This window comes from Ovis canadensis, chromosome 4, assembly GCF_042477335.2.
Source record: "Ovis canadensis isolate MfBH-ARS-UI-01 breed Bighorn chromosome 4, ARS-UI_OviCan_v2, whole genome shotgun sequence".
Taxonomy (NCBI): Eukaryota; Metazoa; Chordata; class Mammalia; order Artiodactyla; family Bovidae; genus Ovis; species Ovis canadensis.
In genome coordinates, this window is record NC_091248.1 from 51,223,252 (window position 1) to 51,242,478 (window position 19,227).

General features: G+C 35.3%; 1 protein-coding gene across 1 annotated transcript in view; it reads left to right on the plus strand.

Annotated features, from left to right (window-relative positions):
- Positions 1-19,227, plus strand: part of SEMA3A (semaphorin 3A) — a 242,456-nt gene that overhangs the window by 63,022 nt on the left and 160,207 nt on the right. Inside the window, exons 2-3 of the mRNA XM_069586654.1 lie at positions 3,699-3,856; positions 12,037-12,099. Of these exons, the coding sequence (XP_069442755.1) occupies positions 3,699-3,856; positions 12,037-12,099 (221 nt within the window). The remainder of the gene's footprint in view (positions 1-3,698; positions 3,857-12,036; positions 12,100-19,227) is intronic.

Below are 19,227 nucleotides of genomic sequence, written 5' to 3' on the forward strand. Positions count from 1 at the left end.
CTCCAGAGAAACCTGTATGCAGGTCAAGAAGCAACAGTTAGAACCAGTCATGAAACAATCAGCTGGTTCCAACATGGGAAAGGAGTACGTCAAGGCTGTATATTGTCACCCTGCTTATTTAACTTATATGCAGAGTACGTCATGTGAAATGCTGGGCTGCATGAAGCACAAGCTGCAATCAAGATTGCTGGGAGAAATATCAATAACCTCAGAAACGCAAATGACACCGCCCTTATGGCAGAAAGCAAAGAGGAATTAAAGAGCCTCTTGAAGAAAGTGAAAAAAGAGAGTGAAAAAAAGCTGGCTTAAAACTCAACATTCAAAGAACTACAATCATGGCTTCTGGTCCCTCATTTCATCTCAAATAGATGGGGAAACAAGGGAAAGAGTGAGAGATTTTATTTTCTCGGGCTCCAGAATCACTGCAGATTGTGACTACAGTCATGAAATTAAAAGATACTTGCTCTTTGGAAAAAAAGCTATGAGAAAGCTGGATATCATATTAAAAAGCAGAGACATTGCCAACAAAAGTCCATATAGTCAAAGCTATGGTTTTTCCAGTGGTCACGTATGGATGTCAGAATTGGACCATAAGGAAGGCTTACCACCAGAGAATTGATGCTTTTGAGCTGTGGTGTTTGAGAAGACTCTTGAGAGTCCTTGGATTGTGAGAAGATCAAACCAGTCAATCCCAAAGGAAATCAGTCCTGAGTACTCATTGGAAGGATTGATGCTGAAGCTGTAGCTCTAGTACTCCAGTACTTTCCAGTCAGCTGGTGTGAAGAGCTGACTCATTAGAAAAGACCCTGATGCTGGGAAAGATTGAAGGCAGGAGGAGAAGGGGACAACAGAGAATGAGATGATTGGATGGCATCACCGCCTCCATAGACTTGAGTTTGAGCAAGCTCTGGGAGCTGGTGAAGGACAGGGAAGCCTGCCGTGTGGGAGTCCATGGGGTCACAAAGATTCAGACATGACAGAGTGACTGAACAACAATAAATAATATAGAAAGTCATTAATTTTATTATTTAAAGTGCAACCAACATACGGAAATTGGCAGACAAAAACCAATGTAAGCAAGGAGTTATTGCTCTGATTTATCCCTCAACCATACACAGTTACTGACACTAACAAGTTAGTACACTTGATGAGATAGTGGAAAAGTACTTCTCTCAGTCAGCTCCATTTTCCCTGATTTCCTACTTGTAGTCAAGAAGACCAAACATTAATTTTTAACCTCTGCTTCTACAAACAGGTAATCTTTAGCTGAGTATTTACTATGCAAACTAATCTAGTAATTTTTATGAATTATTTAATTTCACCTTTGTAATAACTCTTGGGAGATTTATTATTAACCCTTTTTTTCTAAAACCTGAGGCCTAAGTAATGTAAGGAACTCATCTAAGTTTACACACCCTGTAAGTACTGTGGTAGTGCTTGTGTTTCCACCTAGAGCTGTGACCCCATATTCTACAGCTTTGTTAGTTGTCTTCCTACTTCTTTTCCATTTCATGTTTAGAGGTCTTTTACATGGTTTCTATGTGTGTCCAATTAAACTCAGTCAGTCTCTTCAATGACCCTCTTGATGATTAATAGTTATGTAATTGTCTCGATTTAGACTCAGCAGGCTTTTAAAACTTTTTTCAGTTTGCCTAGCCACCTGTAGTTTGGTCTCTCTGGTGTTAGGGTAGAATTAGAGTTTAGACTTGGAAAGAAGAGTGAAGGTCATCTATTCTGTTTGATAAACAGAGCTCTGTGTATAGTCAATCAGTGCATGAGCATACCCGGTGGTACAGCCCATGACTCTGGTACAGGCCTTTCCAGCCTCACACAGCTCCGAGTGTCTGAAATTTCAGTCTTATATTGACTTATATTTGCATTCATCTACTGCGTGGTGGATTCTTTGTTCTTTCTCTTTGGAGACTAATAGCACTCATTTATTTCAGATATGCCTCACATGAATAAATCTCTTTCCCTTGATCTGTTTTTCTTTTCCTCCTGCCTTCTATTCTTCTTTCCTTCCTGTTTTTTTTTTTTTTTTTGGTTATAAGTTGAGGATGAAATAAGATAAACCCAGTAGTGTACTGTTTCTCATGAAGAAATTTGAAAGGCATCTTTTAACAATTTATTAACAATTATTATAGTTTTGCATGTAAGATGGGTAGTTAGCTAAGTAGATATAGATAGATAGATATTCCATTTAATATGTATTGACCCAGTAATGTATAAAAGAAACCATGTGATTTGTGGATAATAAGCTATTAACTATATGTTTTCTTATTAATTCTGGTATGTAATTCATGTATATGAATGATGGTAATAATTGACAGTGTGACGCAGGCTATAAGTAATTAAAGGAAAATATTACAAAGAAATTAATTCTGTGTGAATCTGTTAGGTGTTTCATTTGAACTAGCTTGGAAGAGTGGTGCTGTTTTCTCTAGGTAGCGTATAGTTGTAAGTGTCAGGAACAATGTCAGGAAAGGCTAATAAGTGGATGACTATGGAGTGTGTTTTCCTGCCCTGTAGTGGACATGAGAAGGAGTACTGAGGTGGGGTTTAAACTCAAATGGTGTTTATCTGAACTTTAATGTTAAATTAAGCATTTTGAACTTTGTTCTCTATTAAAATACTATTTTGATGAGATGGAAAAGGAAATAAAAAAATAAAACAAGGCAAATTATTGAATGCCTAATGTCCTGGGATAGGTCTGGGACAGAAGAAAGGTCTTCATTTCTGCTTTCATTCCTTAAAGACACATTCTACATTTTATGGGTGTTGATGAGAATTTCTACTATGCATGCATGGTAAAAGTCTGAGTCACTGATTCAGAACACAATTCTGAAGAGTCCCCAACATTTGTGTTTGGGGTTTGGGGTGGTGGCAGTGGCGGCAGCGGCGGTGGCAGCAGTTGTGGGTGTATTTGTATAAACACTATATATATAATTTCAGTTGAAACAGGTAAAGGAAACCTCTTTGGTGATGATCAGCAATTAGCTTTCTAGTGCAAAGACAATTTACTGTTCTTTCTATTTGAAAATATTTTCTTACTTAAGGTATCTGAAGGTTCAGTATTTGCCTGTTCACAGCAAAAGTAAATTGGAAATCAATAAACTGAAAAATCGGGATCACATAGCAAATTAATTTTACTCAATGTTTTCATAAAAAAATAACTCATCCACATGCCAGTTACAAAATATTACAAAGTTAATGATTTAATTATCAAAAAGTCATACTAAAATTCTTTATTAAAGAGAGACCTTGAACAACCTAGGAGGTTGTTTTCTCCACACTAAATCTGCTCTGTTGGCCCTTAAGCTTATCCTTCTAGCAATGACTTGAAGCAGATGAAAACCACTTAAACAAGTTTTAATAGAGTTTAAGATGTTTTAATACAAACTGACCATTCTAATTTATTGCCACATGCAAGGAGATTCCACCAGACCAATCATTTGGACAAGGTATTTCTCTCCTTTGTTCTGTAGGAGTATGTCATCTTGAATATGAAATCAACACACAAATGGGTGCATAACTTCCATTTCATTGAAATGTAAAGAGTCCTGTGAAGTTTTACTATCACAAAGAATAACCACTGATTGGTAACACAGCAGGCAGTAGCCAGATTACCATGGGCCAATCATCTGTACTCATACCGAACCTCACATTAACACTCAATGTCTTGCTTTGTTACCTTGCAGAAATGTTGGAATCCAACAATGTGATTACTTTCAATGGCTTGGCCAACAGCTCCAGTTACCATACCTTCCTTTTGGATGAGGAACGGAGTAAACTGTATGTTGGAGCAAAGGATCATATATTTTCATTCAACCTGGTTAATATCAAGGATTTCCAAAAGGTACCTTTATTCTGAAATTTGGACTATAATTTTAGTGAAACAATTTAAGTTATACAGAATTTTCTAGCTTTTTTAATTATATGACAATTGAAAAACTTGTTCAAATTAATATTTTATCTTTTCAGATGCATAAAATTAAAGCACTGATTTGACTTTCATAAATCAATATATATAGTAAACCATAAAAATCATCAAGAAGGAAATTGTAGTATTTTGGGTGGTTATTATAAGAAATGCTAACTTTAGCTTATTTTCCTGCAGTTGTATCATTTTTCCTGCATACAATTAAATACCTAAACCATTTTAGAAATGTATAATAATTGATTTCATATACTAGGTATATGCATATATATATTTATATATAATTTATGCATCTGTCTATATTGCCAAAAAATGCAGACTTCATCAGTCATTATATACATGCCTCATCTGATGTGTCACTCATGTTTGTAAAGTTTATTACTAATGGAACACAGTTACTCTCAATTCATTACATATTGTCCATGTCTGCTTTTATTCTACAATGTCAGAGCTGAGTAGCTGTGATAGAAATCATCTGGATCAGAAAGCCTGGAATATTTACTGTCTGGCCCTTTAAAGAAAAAGTTTGTCAAACCTTGATCTGGAAGATTGGTTTTCAGTGTTCAATTTTTGCAAATGTGGTCATTTAGACACTAGTCTTTTATCAGTTTGTAATACACATTATAAAAAGTATTATTAATACTTTTGGTATTTATTACTTATTTAATTAATACACTATATAGGTTGGAAAATAAACATGGGATGACAAATAAATGGAAATTGTGCTACTGAGTCTGTATGCTGTATTCTAAGTCAAACGTTTATTTTTTCAGTTAGTATTTCCAGTCTAAATTTTCTGAGAAATAAAGATCTTTATGTAAGCTTTCCCTAGAGTGCGAATATAACATGCTTTTTAGGATGCATGCGTGCAAGTATGCTCAGTTGCTCAGTTGCGTCTGACTCTTTGTGACCCTATGGACTGCAGCCCGCCAGGCTCCTCTGTCCATGGGATTTTCCAGGCAAGAACACTGGAGTGAGTTGCCATTTTCTACTGCAGGGCATCTTCCTGACCTGACCCAGCAATCAACCTCTTATCTCCTGAGTCTCCTGCATTGACAGGTGGAGTCTTTGCCACTAACCCACCTAGGAAGCCCTTTTAGGGTGCATTGCTATTGTTCTTTAGTGGCTAAGTCCTATCCTACTCTTTTGCAACCCCATGGATTATAGCCCACCAGCCTGCTCTGTTCATGGGATTTTTCCAGACAAGAATATGAGAGTGGGTTGCCAGTTCTTTCTGGTCAGGGTATCTTCCTGACCGAGGGCTCCAACCCACATGTCCTGCATTGGCAGGTGCATTATTCACTGGTGAGCCACCAGCGAACCCCCTTTAGTGTGCATACACTTCAGTATTTATACATGTATTTATACACTTCAGTATCATGCATAGTTTTACTGCTTAATACTGAGGGTTTAAAAGTGGTGTGTCTCAACTTCTTATAAACTGTAATGAACTGGACAATAATTTTTAAAAAATAACAGAATTGTAAAAAGCTTTTGTTCTGTTTGTAGAATGTTGCCTAGGATACACTAAAGATTTAATTTCAGGGCTGATTTATTTCTAATAGTGTATACCAGTAAACATATAACTTTTATTCTATTACCCAAACCCTAAAATTCTGACTGTGAATTATGAAATTTGATTTTTGACCTACAGTCACAAAATGGCAATGCCGTTACTGATATATTTTGAAATTAAAATATGGCATTTAATAATCACCTTGATTTCTTCAGGCTATTTCTTTATATATATATATTTATATATTTCAGTCTATTTGATTTTGAAGCCTCCTCAGATGATAGCAATATCCCTAAAGTTATCTATTATCTAAGGAATGAGTTATCCATTTGTTTTTCTGAAATGATAAAAATACTTTACATCTTTTCTAAAGGTCACAAAATAAGCAGGATTTTGTTGCTTTAGTGAAAGAAAACCACCCTTTATAAAATGAAGGAAAATCTAAGATGATTAGGAAGACTACATATTTTAGTAATAAGAGACTGTACAGTTTACATTTTAAACGTTTATAGAATTTTCATCATTCTATAAAATCCATATATATCAATATAAATATATGTGATATATATCTACATAGACAATATATGAGCAGGTGTCACTTCAAAATATGTTTAATGTATTGATTGTGTTTCTTCTAAAAGAATATTCTTGATATATATATATATATATATATATATAGGTGACTTGCCCAATACCATAGTGTTCTTACTATAGCTCCTACTCTTGATTCAAATCATTATTCTGTAATATGAGACATATTTCTAATTTTAAACATCAGTTTCAAAAATATTTAATTTTAATTGTCACACTGTTTATAAGATAAATGCAGTTTTCTTAAGGATTTACTTCTGCTTGTTTATATTTGTCTATTAATGCTCTTTTAACCTGTGTATAATGTTATTCAATAACTTTTTCCTAAACCTCTATTTAAGAATAAAATCTGTATAAAATAAACAGAAAATCTGTAGGGGGTACAAATAATTCTTGAGGCACTTACAAGATAATATTAAAGTTGAGATGTATGAATTTAAAGGTGAATATTAGGCCAACTCTGGTTAGAGAGAAAAACACAGTCTCAGGTTTCACTTCAGTTCAGTCGCTCAGTCGTGTCCAACTCTTTGCAACCCCATGAATCATAGCACGCCAGGCCTCCCTGTCCATCACCTTCCCAGAGTTCATTCAAACTCACATCCATTGAGTCGGTGATGCCATCCAGCCACCTCATCCTCTGTCGTCCCCTTCTCCTCCTGCCCCCAACCCCTCCCAGCATCAGTCTTTTCCAATGAGTCAATTCTTGGCATGAGGTGGCCAAAGTACTGGAGTTTCAGCTTGAGCATCATTCCTTCCAAAGAAATCCCAGGGCTGATCTCCTTTAGGATGGACTGGTTGGATCTCCTTGCAGTCCAAGGGACTCTCAAGAGTCTTCTCCAACACCACAGTTCAAAAGCATCAATTCTTTGATGCTCAGCTTTCTTCACAGTCCAACTCTCACATCCATACATGACCACAGGAAAAACCATAGCCTTGACTAGACAGACCTTTGTTGGCAAAGTAGTGTCTCTGCTTTGGAATATGCTATCTAGGTTGGTCATAACCTTCCTTCCAAGGAGTAAGCATCTTTTAATTTCATGGCTGCAGTCACCATCTGCACTCAGATTTAAGTGGACCATAAAAAACATATTGGCCTTGATAAAGGGTTACATCTCTTTAAGGTGAAAATGCTTATTCAATAATGAGTAATAATGAGTAAGAGGAGCTATCATGGATAAATATATAGAAACATAAAGAAGGGAAAGTCTAATATGATCATGAAGCACTTTGAATATGAGGGTAAGAAATGTAAGCACTGTTGATGAAATTAATTAATGGGCTTCCCCGGTGGCTCAGTGGAAAAGAAACCACCTGCCAACACAGGAGACCCACGATCAATCCCTGAGTTGGGAACACCCCCAGGAGAAGGAAATGTCAACTCAATAATTCTTGCCTGGGATATCCCAAGGGCAGAGAAGCTTCATGGGATACTATCCATGAGGTCACACAAAGACCTGGACATGACTTAGAGACTAAATGACAACAGTGAAATTAATGAGAAATTGTAGAGCAAGGAAAAGAAAATATCAACAGGTTAATAAATCTAAACAAAAGTTAGGAATTATCCTTCATGGAAATAAATGTTATAAAAAAGACAATTTATATATTTGCTCTATTAACTTATAGTTATTCTCATTAAATTGCTTTCCAAAAGAGCACTTTCTACACTAGAATTTATTTATTTTTCATGTTAGATATTTAAGCCATTTTTGTTCACCCTCGTCTGTAATAAATTGAGACTACACACCCCTCTGGAATGCAAAAGTAGGAAGTCAAGAGATACCTGGAGTAACAGGCAAATTGGTGTTGGAGTACAAAATGAGGCAGGGAAAAGGCTAACAGTTTTGCCAAGAGCACGCACTGGTCATAGCACACACCCTCTTCCAACAACACAAGGATAACTCTACAAATGGACATCACCAGACGGTCAATACTGAAATCAGATTATATTCTTTGCAGCCAAATGTGGAGAAGCTCAATACAGTCAGCAAAAACAAGACCAGGAACTGACTGTGGCTTAGACCATGAACTCCTTATTTCAAACTCCAGGCTTAAATTGAAGAAAAAGGGAAAAGCCCAGGAAAAGCAAATGTTTCATTTGACCTAAATCAAATCCCTTGTGATTATACAGTGGAAGTAACAAATAGATTTGAGGGATTAGGTCTGAGAGAGTGCCTGAAGAACAATGGACAGAGGTTCATGACATTGTACAGGAGGCAGTGATCAAGACCATCCCCAAGAAAAAGAAATGCAAAAAGGCAAAATGGCTTTCTGAGGAGGCCTTACAAATAAATGAGAAAAGAAGAGAAGCTAAAGGCAAAGGAGAAAAGGAAAGATATACCCATCTGAATGAAGAGTTCCAAAGAATAGCAAGGAGAGATAAGAAAGCCTTCCTCAGTGATTAAAGGAAAGAAATATAGGAAAGCAATAGAATGTGAAAGACTAGAGATCCCTTCAAAAAATTAGAGATACCAAGGGAACGTGTCATGCAAAGATGGGCACAATAAAGTACAGAAACAGTATGCACCTAACAGAAACAGAAGAGATTAAAAAGAGGTGGCAAGAATACCCAGAAGAAATAGGCAAAAAAGATCTTAATGACCCAGATAACCATGATGGTGTGATCACTCACCTAGAGCCAGACATCCTGGAATGCGAAGTCAAGTGGGCCTTACAAAGCATCACTACGAACAAAGCTAGTGGAGAGGATGGAATTCCAGTTGAGCTATTTCAAATCCTAAAAGATGCTGCTGTGAAAGTGCTGCACTCACTATGCCAGCAAATTTGGAAACCTCAGCAGTGGTCACAGGACTGGAAAGGGTCAGTTTTCATTCCAAATCCAAAGAAAGACAATGCCAAAGAATGCTCAAACTACTGCACAATTGCACTCATCTCACATGCTAGTGAAGTAATGCTCAAAATTCTCCAAGCCAGGCTTGAACAGTATGTGGACTGTGAAATTCCAGATGTTGAAGGTGGATTTAGAAAAACACAGGAACCAGAGATCAAATTGCCAACATCTGTTGGATCATAGAAAAAGCACAAGAGTTCCAGAAAAACATCTACTGCTTTACTGACTATCCCAAAGCCTTTGACTTTGTGGATCACAAAAACTGTGAAAAAATTCTGAAAGAGAGGGGAATACCAGACCACCTGACCTGCCTCCTGAGAAATCTGTATGCAGGTCAAGAAGCAATAGTTAGAACCAGACATGGAACAACAAAGTGGTTCCAAATTGGGAGAGGAGTATGTCAAGGCTGCATCATACTGTCACCCTGCTTATTTAACATATACGCAGAGTACATCAGGTGAAGTGCCAGGCTGCACGCAGCACAAGCTGGAATCAAGATTGCTGGGAAACATATCAATAACCTCTGAAATGCTGATGACACCGCCCTTATGCAGAAAGGGATGAAGAACTAAAGAGCCTCTTGAAGATAGTGAAAGAGGAGAGTAAAAAAGCTGGCTTAAAACTCAACATTCATAAAACGAATATCATGGCAACCGATACCATCACTTCATGGCAAATAGATGGGGAAACAGTGGGAACAGTGGCTGACTTTATTTTTCTGGGTGGTGACTGCAGCCATGATATTAAAAGACACTTGCTCCTTGGGTGAAAAGCTATGACCAACCTAGACAGCATATTAAAAAGTAGAGACATTACTTTGCCAGTAAATGTATGTCTAGTCAAAACTATGGATTTTCCAGTAGTCATGTATGGGTGTGAGAATTGAACCATAAAGAAAGCTGAGTGCAGAAGAATTGATGCTTTTGAAATGTGGTGTTGGAAAAGACTCTTGAGAGTCCCTTGGACTGTAAGTAGATCCAACCAGTCAGTCCTAAAGGAAATCCATCCTGAATATTCATTGGAAGGACTGAGGTTGAAGCTGAAGCTCCAATACTTTGGCCACCTGATGTGAAGAACTGACTCATTGGAAAAGACCCTGATGCTGGGAGAGATTGAAAGCAGGAGGAGAATATGATGACAGAGGATGAGATGGTTGGATGGCATCACCGTCTCGATGGACATGAGTTTGAGCAAGCTCCAGGAGTTGGTGATGTACAGAGAAGCCTGGCATGCTGCAGTCCATGGGGTTGCAAAGAGTCGGACATGACTTAGTGACAGAACTGAAATGAATACACCCCTCTAAATTATAAGAAAATTTAGCATGAATGTTAGCAAGATTACTTTTTTGTTAATAATGACATGAGAGAAATCTAAAAATGAGTCCTATGTTGTGTCAATGACATCTATGAAATACTAGGAAACTGCAGAAATCAACCTGCCTTTTTGAATTAAAAAAGGTATCTATTTTAATAATACATGATTTTTGCACATCTCTCTGAAAAGCTGAATATGAAAGTCAGTCTTAGCTCTGCTATTTATTATCTCTGTGTTCCAAAGAACATTTATATTTGATCTTCCTCCATTGTTAACTTTTAAGGAAGAATAGCTCACTTGGCTTTTCCATATTCAGTGAGAAGACAGGGCTGTGGAGCCTGTTGATTGGAGGTGCAAGCCCTTATTCAGGAATCAGGGTAATGTTAATTGTAAGAATGTAAGGCTTGTTAATTAAAATCGTGGTAACTATATTCTTCCTTTGTAAAAAATTTATGAAACTCCTTTCTGAAAAATAAAACTTATGATACAAGTTATAGTACTTTACATACAGAGACATACATGAAAAGTATATGAAAATGAAAGGATTACATAAATTAAGTGCTTTAAATGGTAAAAAATAAATGCATATAAAAAATCTTTAGAGTTTTTCATTGTGACATGGACCTGAAATCCACTTGCCATGTCAACATAATTTATTTCAATAAGTCCTAAATTCTTATTTATAAACGCATTGCATTTTGCCTTTATTCCCTAGATTATCACAGCCTTTGCTCAAGTTTATGACCATTTATATTGAATTATCTAGAGGTTCCCAAATGAATGATAATCATTCATTTTGAGACTAAAAGCTTTCTAGCAGACATGAATGACTAACTGCCATCATCTCTGAAATTTTCTTTTACATATGATTTTTTCCTCCTGAAATTAACTGTTGTTACCAGATAAGAAAGAGGAGTTTAAAAAAAATTAAAATTGCTGTGCCCAAAAAGATAGGAGTCATTGAAATTGCTCAGGGGAACTGAAAAAGTTTATGTTAAACTTTAGATGAGGATATTTTAATTAATATTATTGAGGGAAATGCATCTACAATCCTTTAAGCCAAGAGTTGAATTGATTTACCTACCAGTGTCCCTGTATTCAAATCATACAGGAAACTTTGGAAAGATGATGACCAAATATTAGGGATGAAAATGCAAAGTTATTACTTGGTTAGTCTGAGTTTTACCCACAGTGAGGTGGGTGATTTTTTTTTTTAGAGTATCTGTTTCCTCATTTTCTCCTTTATCTCTTGAATGTATGCAGTACTACTGTTCACTTATTTTCCTTTCAAAAAAAGAAAAGAAAGATTCCTTTCTAAAGTGGATTTCTCTATCAGTTGCTCACTTAAGAATGTCATGCTGAGATCTGACTTATGGAAATGGATCCAGAGCACCTGATGTTTAAATTTCAAAATCAAAATCACTATTTTCTGGTAAAAACTGATTCATTGAAAAGAATGCAAGCTGCATTCTATGCCTGTTTCTGTCTCTCTCCACTGGATTCTCATGTGGTCTCGAGAAGATCTTCCACCCCCAAACTGCCTTACAGTTGTTTCCATCACACACCGTTTAGATCTATTGACTACATAAATTTCTGCGTTGCTCAAATTTCATTTATATAGCAAAACCTAACAGGTAGAGAGTATATGATTCAAGTTCATGCTAATTATCTGATGCCACTTTAAAGTCTGCCCTCGAAGTTTCTCACCACATACTGCTTTCTGGAACTTTCTTTGTCTCAGTTGCCCTACTTGATCTAACAGACTGTAATGTTGGATCTCTTAGAAAACTTAATTGGCAGAAAATAATATTTCTTCTCTGCCCTTAGATTGTGTGGCCAGTATCTTACACCAGAAGAGATGAATGCAAGTGGGCTGGAAAAGATATTCTGGTAAGTATCAATCTAGTAAGTTATTTTAATAATTGCATAAGGAATTTATTATTCTAGCATCATTTTTGCTCATTGTTATATGAAACATCATACTTTGTGGACTTAATCACTTTTTCAAAACAAATTAATGATACATAATTTTGAATATTTTTACATTTTTATGTAAAACATTGAAAGTTTAATGCAAAGAAAGTAGGTAAAACTGACTATATCTAAATAAAGCAAAAATGTGTTCCTGTGATGATTTATATATGTAAAAGGTAATTAACAAAATGCATTTTTTAGCATATAAACTTATAGCCAATGAACCAACTTATTTGTACAGATTGGTTTTCAATGTTAATTCTTAATTCCTTTTGAATGAATTGAAATTTTTCTTCTTCTGAGTCACTGTGATTAAATTACACCTTGTTTCCATTCCATTCTATTCCTTTTCTTTCTTTCTTCTCCCCGCTTTCCTTTCTTCCTTATGTTTCTCTTCTCCTTTCTCCCTTAGAACTTTCATCTTTCCTTTCCTCCTTACTTCCTACATTTCATGTACTCATTCCTTAAGTAAATATCAATTGAGAAATGACTATGTAATAGACATTGTCTTTGGTACTCCGGACAAAAGATGAATGAATGGTAAGCAATCCCTACAATGATTTTACCACTCTTAATAGGTAGAGGGCATTTTTCCTGAGGTAAACTTTGTCAGTGAGCCACAGGTTTGAAGCATAGCCATGTATCTGCACAGATCATGAAAGGCAGTTATAATCATTTAAATCAATGCTTTAAAATGAATTCAGAATCTTAAATATGATTTTATTTTTTTACGTTTTATCAGATATTTTTGGATCCAAAACAAAAGGAAATAAGTTTAAATGTTTTGTCTTCAGATTAGCATTTAGAAGAAATTTATCCTAAGTCATAAATCTTGTATGTATGTATGTATATAGATAGATGGATAGGTAGATAGATATTTTCAAGGGACAATCTGATTGATTGGTAGCAGCTGCCTAAGATGTGTGTATTTAGAATGATTTGAAGTGAAATCTGAGTTCATGGATAAGGATGGCAGCAGTGTTCACTACCAGTGAAAGCAGATGAAGGCGCACAGCACAGGTATCTTCCGCCCATGATTAAGACATATGAGCAAACATGGGAAATTTATCCTTAAAAATTTAAGTTTAGGGACACATAATTTTTTGAGACAGGAGCTCACTGTGTCCTACTTTGCCTGGCAAAGCAATAAAGCTATCCTTGTCTACTTTACCCGCCTCCAAAAAAAAAAAATTCCATTTTAAATATAAAGATTGTAACTCAATCTTTATACACCTTCATAAACAGAAACATTTTTTCTGATTGTGTGAAAGTGACAAAAAATTCTTTTCTATCAAATTTTATACTATCCTAAATTAATACATAGTTTAGGGTGATTGAAAAGGTAAATTGAAAAATTAAATAAGACTTCAGAAAAGCCAAGAATTTTATGTTGATTCCCACTGACTCATTAATTAACTCAAGCAAGTACCTTAACTGGTGGAGTGGCTTTATAGTATCTTATCTGTTAAATGGGACAGTACATATTTTGCAATTATGAGTTTAATGGTTTTTGTGAAAATTATTTATAAGATAATACTGAATAAGTGTTGGCAAAATATGTGACTGAATAAGTAAATATTTATTAATATCAAAATGCTATGTTTATCACTAACAAATTTGAAAGATTACAATGTGATAATAACTAAGAATGGAGAGAAATGGAGGTTTTACCTGTATACAGTTGTCACTTTTAAAAACACATTTTTTTCTCTTTCTATTAAAATATAAAAGGCAAAGACATAGGCACTTAAAATTATTGAGAATCCCTCCTGTGCCAAGCACTATGATAATTTAAATAGTATTTTATGTGTAGTTTTTAAATAATAAATTTACCAAATGGCTATCATTACCACCATTTTCTTAAAAAGGAAACATAATGATTCAGAGTATTCATTCAAAATCTTCTCATTCAAAAATTATGAAATATTTTGAGTGCACTACTCAAAACAGATAAATTTTGCGTCTCTGCTGATGTTTTTTGTGTTGTGCGGCATATATGGATTTGAATTTGTGCATTAACACACAGATAATGAACAATAGAGATTGAAAGAAATATCTTACGTATTCTGGTCTTTTTAAGGGTGTCTTTGTGTGTGTGCTCAGTCACTCCGTCATGTCCAATTTTGTGACCCCATAGACTGTAGCCTGCCCAGCTACTCTGTCCATAGGATTTTTCTGGCAAAGAATACTAGAGTGGGTTGCCATTTTCTCCTTTAGGGGATCTTGGTGTGGGCATAATAATAACCCACTCATAACATTTTTGTAAGAGTCAATCACAAATGAAATTATTACCTAGACTGTAAGGCATGATGCAAATATTAACTATTATTAGTGTATGTAATAGAGTTGCTTAGACAATTTCTAAGTGAAAACATTGTTAACGAAATATGTTTTGGTCCTTGCTAATGATCACGATCACTGTAGTGTGGCACTGTACTGAATTTAGTAACATTTGAAAATTGAAGATAATAACCATACTTAACTGACAGATTATCTGGATTTTATAAAAAGCATTGAGCCAAGTACTGACCGTATCTGGTCCAGTGATTAAATTAGCTCATTCAGTTGCTACGATAGCAGATATTCTTTTTTGTCTGTGGTTTCCAAAATTCATCTCAGTCCATTTCCCTCATCTTTCATGCCTCTGGCCTTGCCTCATCTCCCCTCCCCTAACCTCTCATCTCCTTCCCCCCCTCCCACTACTACTCCTCAATCAGTACCAAACACTGAGGGATTCTGGTGTCAGCCCACATACAGTTCGATCAGCAGTTGCAGTAAAGTCAGGATCCCCACAGTTCCAAGGCATAACCTTAATGATGACCTCAGCGGCTTCCTCTCCAAGACAAGCAACTTTATTATATTTTCCAGGCTTGCTGAATATGCTTATGGTCTTGATAGAAGTAAATTAAAAGGAGCTAAAACATATGGTGTCTGTGAAGTCTGATACAGGGTATTAATGGCACCTGATTATTTCATAACACTTTATATAAGGATTATGAAAACTTGTAAATTATATCTTATACATTATGGTAGAGATAGGTAATTATGTATTCATTGAGAGATATAAACTTTTGAAAGTTTATTGGTATGGCAGTATTAGTCATACAAATCTTAAGTCAGATAATTGATATAACCTGATAAAATGCACATGCTTTTGTTTTTCCTCTACATCCTGCATCAAATCAGTTCAGGCATTGTGGATTTTTCTTTTTCTTTTTTAACAATTAATTAAAGGAGAACAAAGCAATTTTCATGTATTTTAGTTCAAGGAAAAAATGTATTTTTTCCTTTAGCTCTTAACCAAACACTAAAGTATATTTAAATAACGAAATATATTTCATACTATTTTTCTCGTAACCCATCTCATTACTTTAGTATTGTTTTTAATTGACCTATTATTAAAAATACATTTTGGGCATTTGGAATGAATTTTATTAAAATTAATTTTACTTTTCAGGTGACCTCATTTATGTACCTCAATTACATAACTATTTAAATAGGATACATGGCATTTATCATTTTGGGACTTTAATATGCAGATGCATTATTTTTTCATTTCTGTCTGTATCATTTTAAAAAATAACAAATAGCTGACTTATTGGTATTGTAGCATTTCTTCCTTGATAAGCATAAAAAAAATAGCATCAGTATCTTTACCAAAATTTTCTTAGCCACTTATATTGTTTTTCCTTTTTTAAAAAAATTTCATTCAGGGCCATACCTGTGCAGTGATACACAGACAGTTTGAAGGAAATTCTAGGCTCTATCTTGAGTAAATAATAGTCAGCTGTGACTGACGGACAATAATTCCTTTTAAAGACCTCTTGTAATTCTGAAAACCACATGAAGGAGGCTTGAGTGATTTTGGCAGCCATTAGGACTCCAAGCAGAGAAGGCAGTGGCACCCCACTCCAGTGCTTTTGCCTGGAGAATCCCATGGACAGAGGAGCCTCGTGGGCTGCAGTCCAAGGGGTTTCAAGGAGTCGGACACGACTGAGCGACTTCCCTTTCACTTTTCACTTTCATGCATTGGAGAAGGAAATGGCAACCCACTCCAGTGTTCTTGCCTGGAGAATCCCAGGGACGGGGGAGCCTGGTGGGCTGCCGTCTATGGGGTCACACAGCGTCGGACACGACTGAAGCAGCTTAGCAGTAGCAGCAGCAGCCGCAGGACTCTAAGATACAAATGTAACCAAAACAGGAATTGACCTGAACATTTATACAAAGATAAACTAACCACCTTCTTGAGTGCTCTCCATGGTTTCTAGAACCTAAGTTTACCCTTTTCCCACTGGTTTTAGTATTTTTTCTAAAAGTCCTCTGGAAATAAAGCTGCTTTAAACAAACCATCCTTGAGGAAATGCTATCTTCTTAGTATTAGATTCAGATGTAAGCCTACAATAGGAAAAGCAAGACAAAGACACTGGTTAATTTTATGTATTTTGAAAGGAGGTCATTCTTAAGTCTGTTTAAGGTGGTTTACATGGCACAGCCACCTGGGAAATCAGGATATGCCACTTGATTAAACCTACATAGTTCCCGTGTCAGTGAGTGTAGCACTGTATAGAAAGTTGAAACCTTTCTCCATTCTCCTGGGAAGCTGGAAAGATATAAACCATTGTTTCTCATGGCTCAATTTTGCAATGCAATGTATATATTAAGTCAATAGCTGGGATTTGAGCAGCTAATTCACAAAAAAATGAACTTTGTGCTAAGAGGGAATCTCTAGCCTAAGACAGTTACAATCTCTCTCTTTCTCCATGTATACATAGACAAAGAGAAAAGGAGGAAATATAAATGTACCATAGGCTGCTGATAATTGCATTTCTAACAATAACATTAATTTAAATATATTTTTCCAGAAGTGAATATACAGGGTATATATTCTACTATGCCTTCTTTTCTTGGTATTATCCGTTCTAAATATTTACACTGTTATTGTATATCTGTATTAGAGGAGTGAAATGTTCATGAACCTTTTCTATTATTGTCACTCGAGAGTTGTAATTTGAAAAAAATACATATATGTAATATTATTGTACAGATACCCTCAACAAGGACGTAAATGCAATCCAGATATCTCTATTCTCGCTTCTATTAGCCGCCTTTACTATTATTTTAGATATTTTCCTGGTGCTTAAAATTCACTTTGTATTCACAATAACATTTCTATTGAGGGATTAACTTCCTTGACCCTGTTTTGCAAATCAAAAAGGAATACATGCTAAACTGGAAAAAGAATCTGTTTCGAATCAATAGCTCTTTGAATCTTCTTTGTTTATCCTACTAAACATCTCTCTTTGTACTAAGCTTCAGTAAAACCAAATGGCAACCTTATGACTATTAGAAATATTTTGAACTTCACTGGAAACCAAAATTTCAGCCATCTGAGATGAACAAAAAAATAACAGATTCTCCTAACATCACTGTTTTTGGATACATTTCAAAGTTCAGTATCATGCACCTGAATTTGGGGACATTTTTGCAACTCTTGAGAGACTTATTTTTATATTCTTGTTCTTGGTGGTTATTCATTTTTAACATATGATATATTATAGCTTGTCTATCAAATTTGTCATGACTCAAATTGCGGGACTTCAATAGCACTAAGTTTAGCCAAGTGCATGCAACTGAGAATTTGAAGCTGCACATTCATCTTAAGTTTTGTACGATCTAAATGCAAGTTAGTCCTTGAATTTTGCTTACTTTTTCAAAGCTGACATCAACTTCATTTTTTAAATTTTATTTTAGGGACTTCAATGTTAAAACTTAAAATGAATACTTAGAATTACCTTCTAATTCTGTAAAAATCATAATGTTTCACTAAGTCTCAAAACCCTGATGTGTAGTTGTTTAGAGACCATTTTTCACAGATCTCTCACACTTCTGAACATAGGAAGAATGAAAGAATTCTTAAGCAAAAGGCCAGTTAGTTTTCAAATAACCTTGAAGTAGAGAAAATGTATCCCTTAGAGCAAAGGGCTGTTATGCTTATCTGCAAGTACAGCGAACATAACCTCTTTCTCAAAATGTAATGACCAGAATGCTTATGCCTGCTACAAAATGTTGAGGTTACCTCAACCAAGAGTTCTGCTGTAATGCACCTCACTGCATGTGTAAGTGTCACTTGGCCCTCTGCTCACTGCACAGTGGGAACTGGAGCTTGGGGAACTGACATGAGAAATGCTGACTATGACTACTGCTATTCCTGTGAATAATAAAGGTTTTCATCTCTGATTCAGGAGCTGTATAACTTTTGTCAGCATCCGTAAAACTACCATTAGTAGCTTGTTATCTTTCCAGTAAAGTGGAATCATAGACCCTTTACTGTTCCTGATATTATTGATTATTATTTTTGTGGGTACCCTAGATGACCTCACATGAAAGACTTTGATCAGTTTATTAGTTTTAGATATGATTCTGTAATGAAATTTGATGACAGATGAGGTATACAGACAACTGATTGCTTATGAAAGCGAATAAAAAGCTTTTTATTAAATGCCACACAAATAAGCATAGATTTTCATTTGCATGCATGTGTGTACATTTATTTCTGTTTGGAGGTAAATATCAGGTAAACTGATAGTTCAAATTCTGTATTCAAAGAATACTGGTAATAATGATAGCTAACATCAACTGTAGCTTACTATATATACTAGGTATTGTTCTGTATACATTTATTTGATTAACTCATTTATGTAACTCATATTTAGTTATAAGATAAGCATTTCCTTTCAAAGAATGTAGTTCCAACGTACCTAAGTAGACACAGCACAATTCCGCTACAACTATTCACAAACAGTTGATATATTTTCTGTTTCACTGTGACACTGGCTCATACCACCTATAAAATGTTTATAAATTTATAATTTATCATCCTTACTCTTGGAGAACTGGAATTTCATGAAAATTCTAATGAACAACCTTACGTCGTCTTTTTAACAAGACTGGACTCAGATTAATATTCAAAACAAATATTATTAAGTCCACCTTTCATTTGTACCAACTATGGTCTTAATCATTTTTAACTCTACTTGTAAGAAA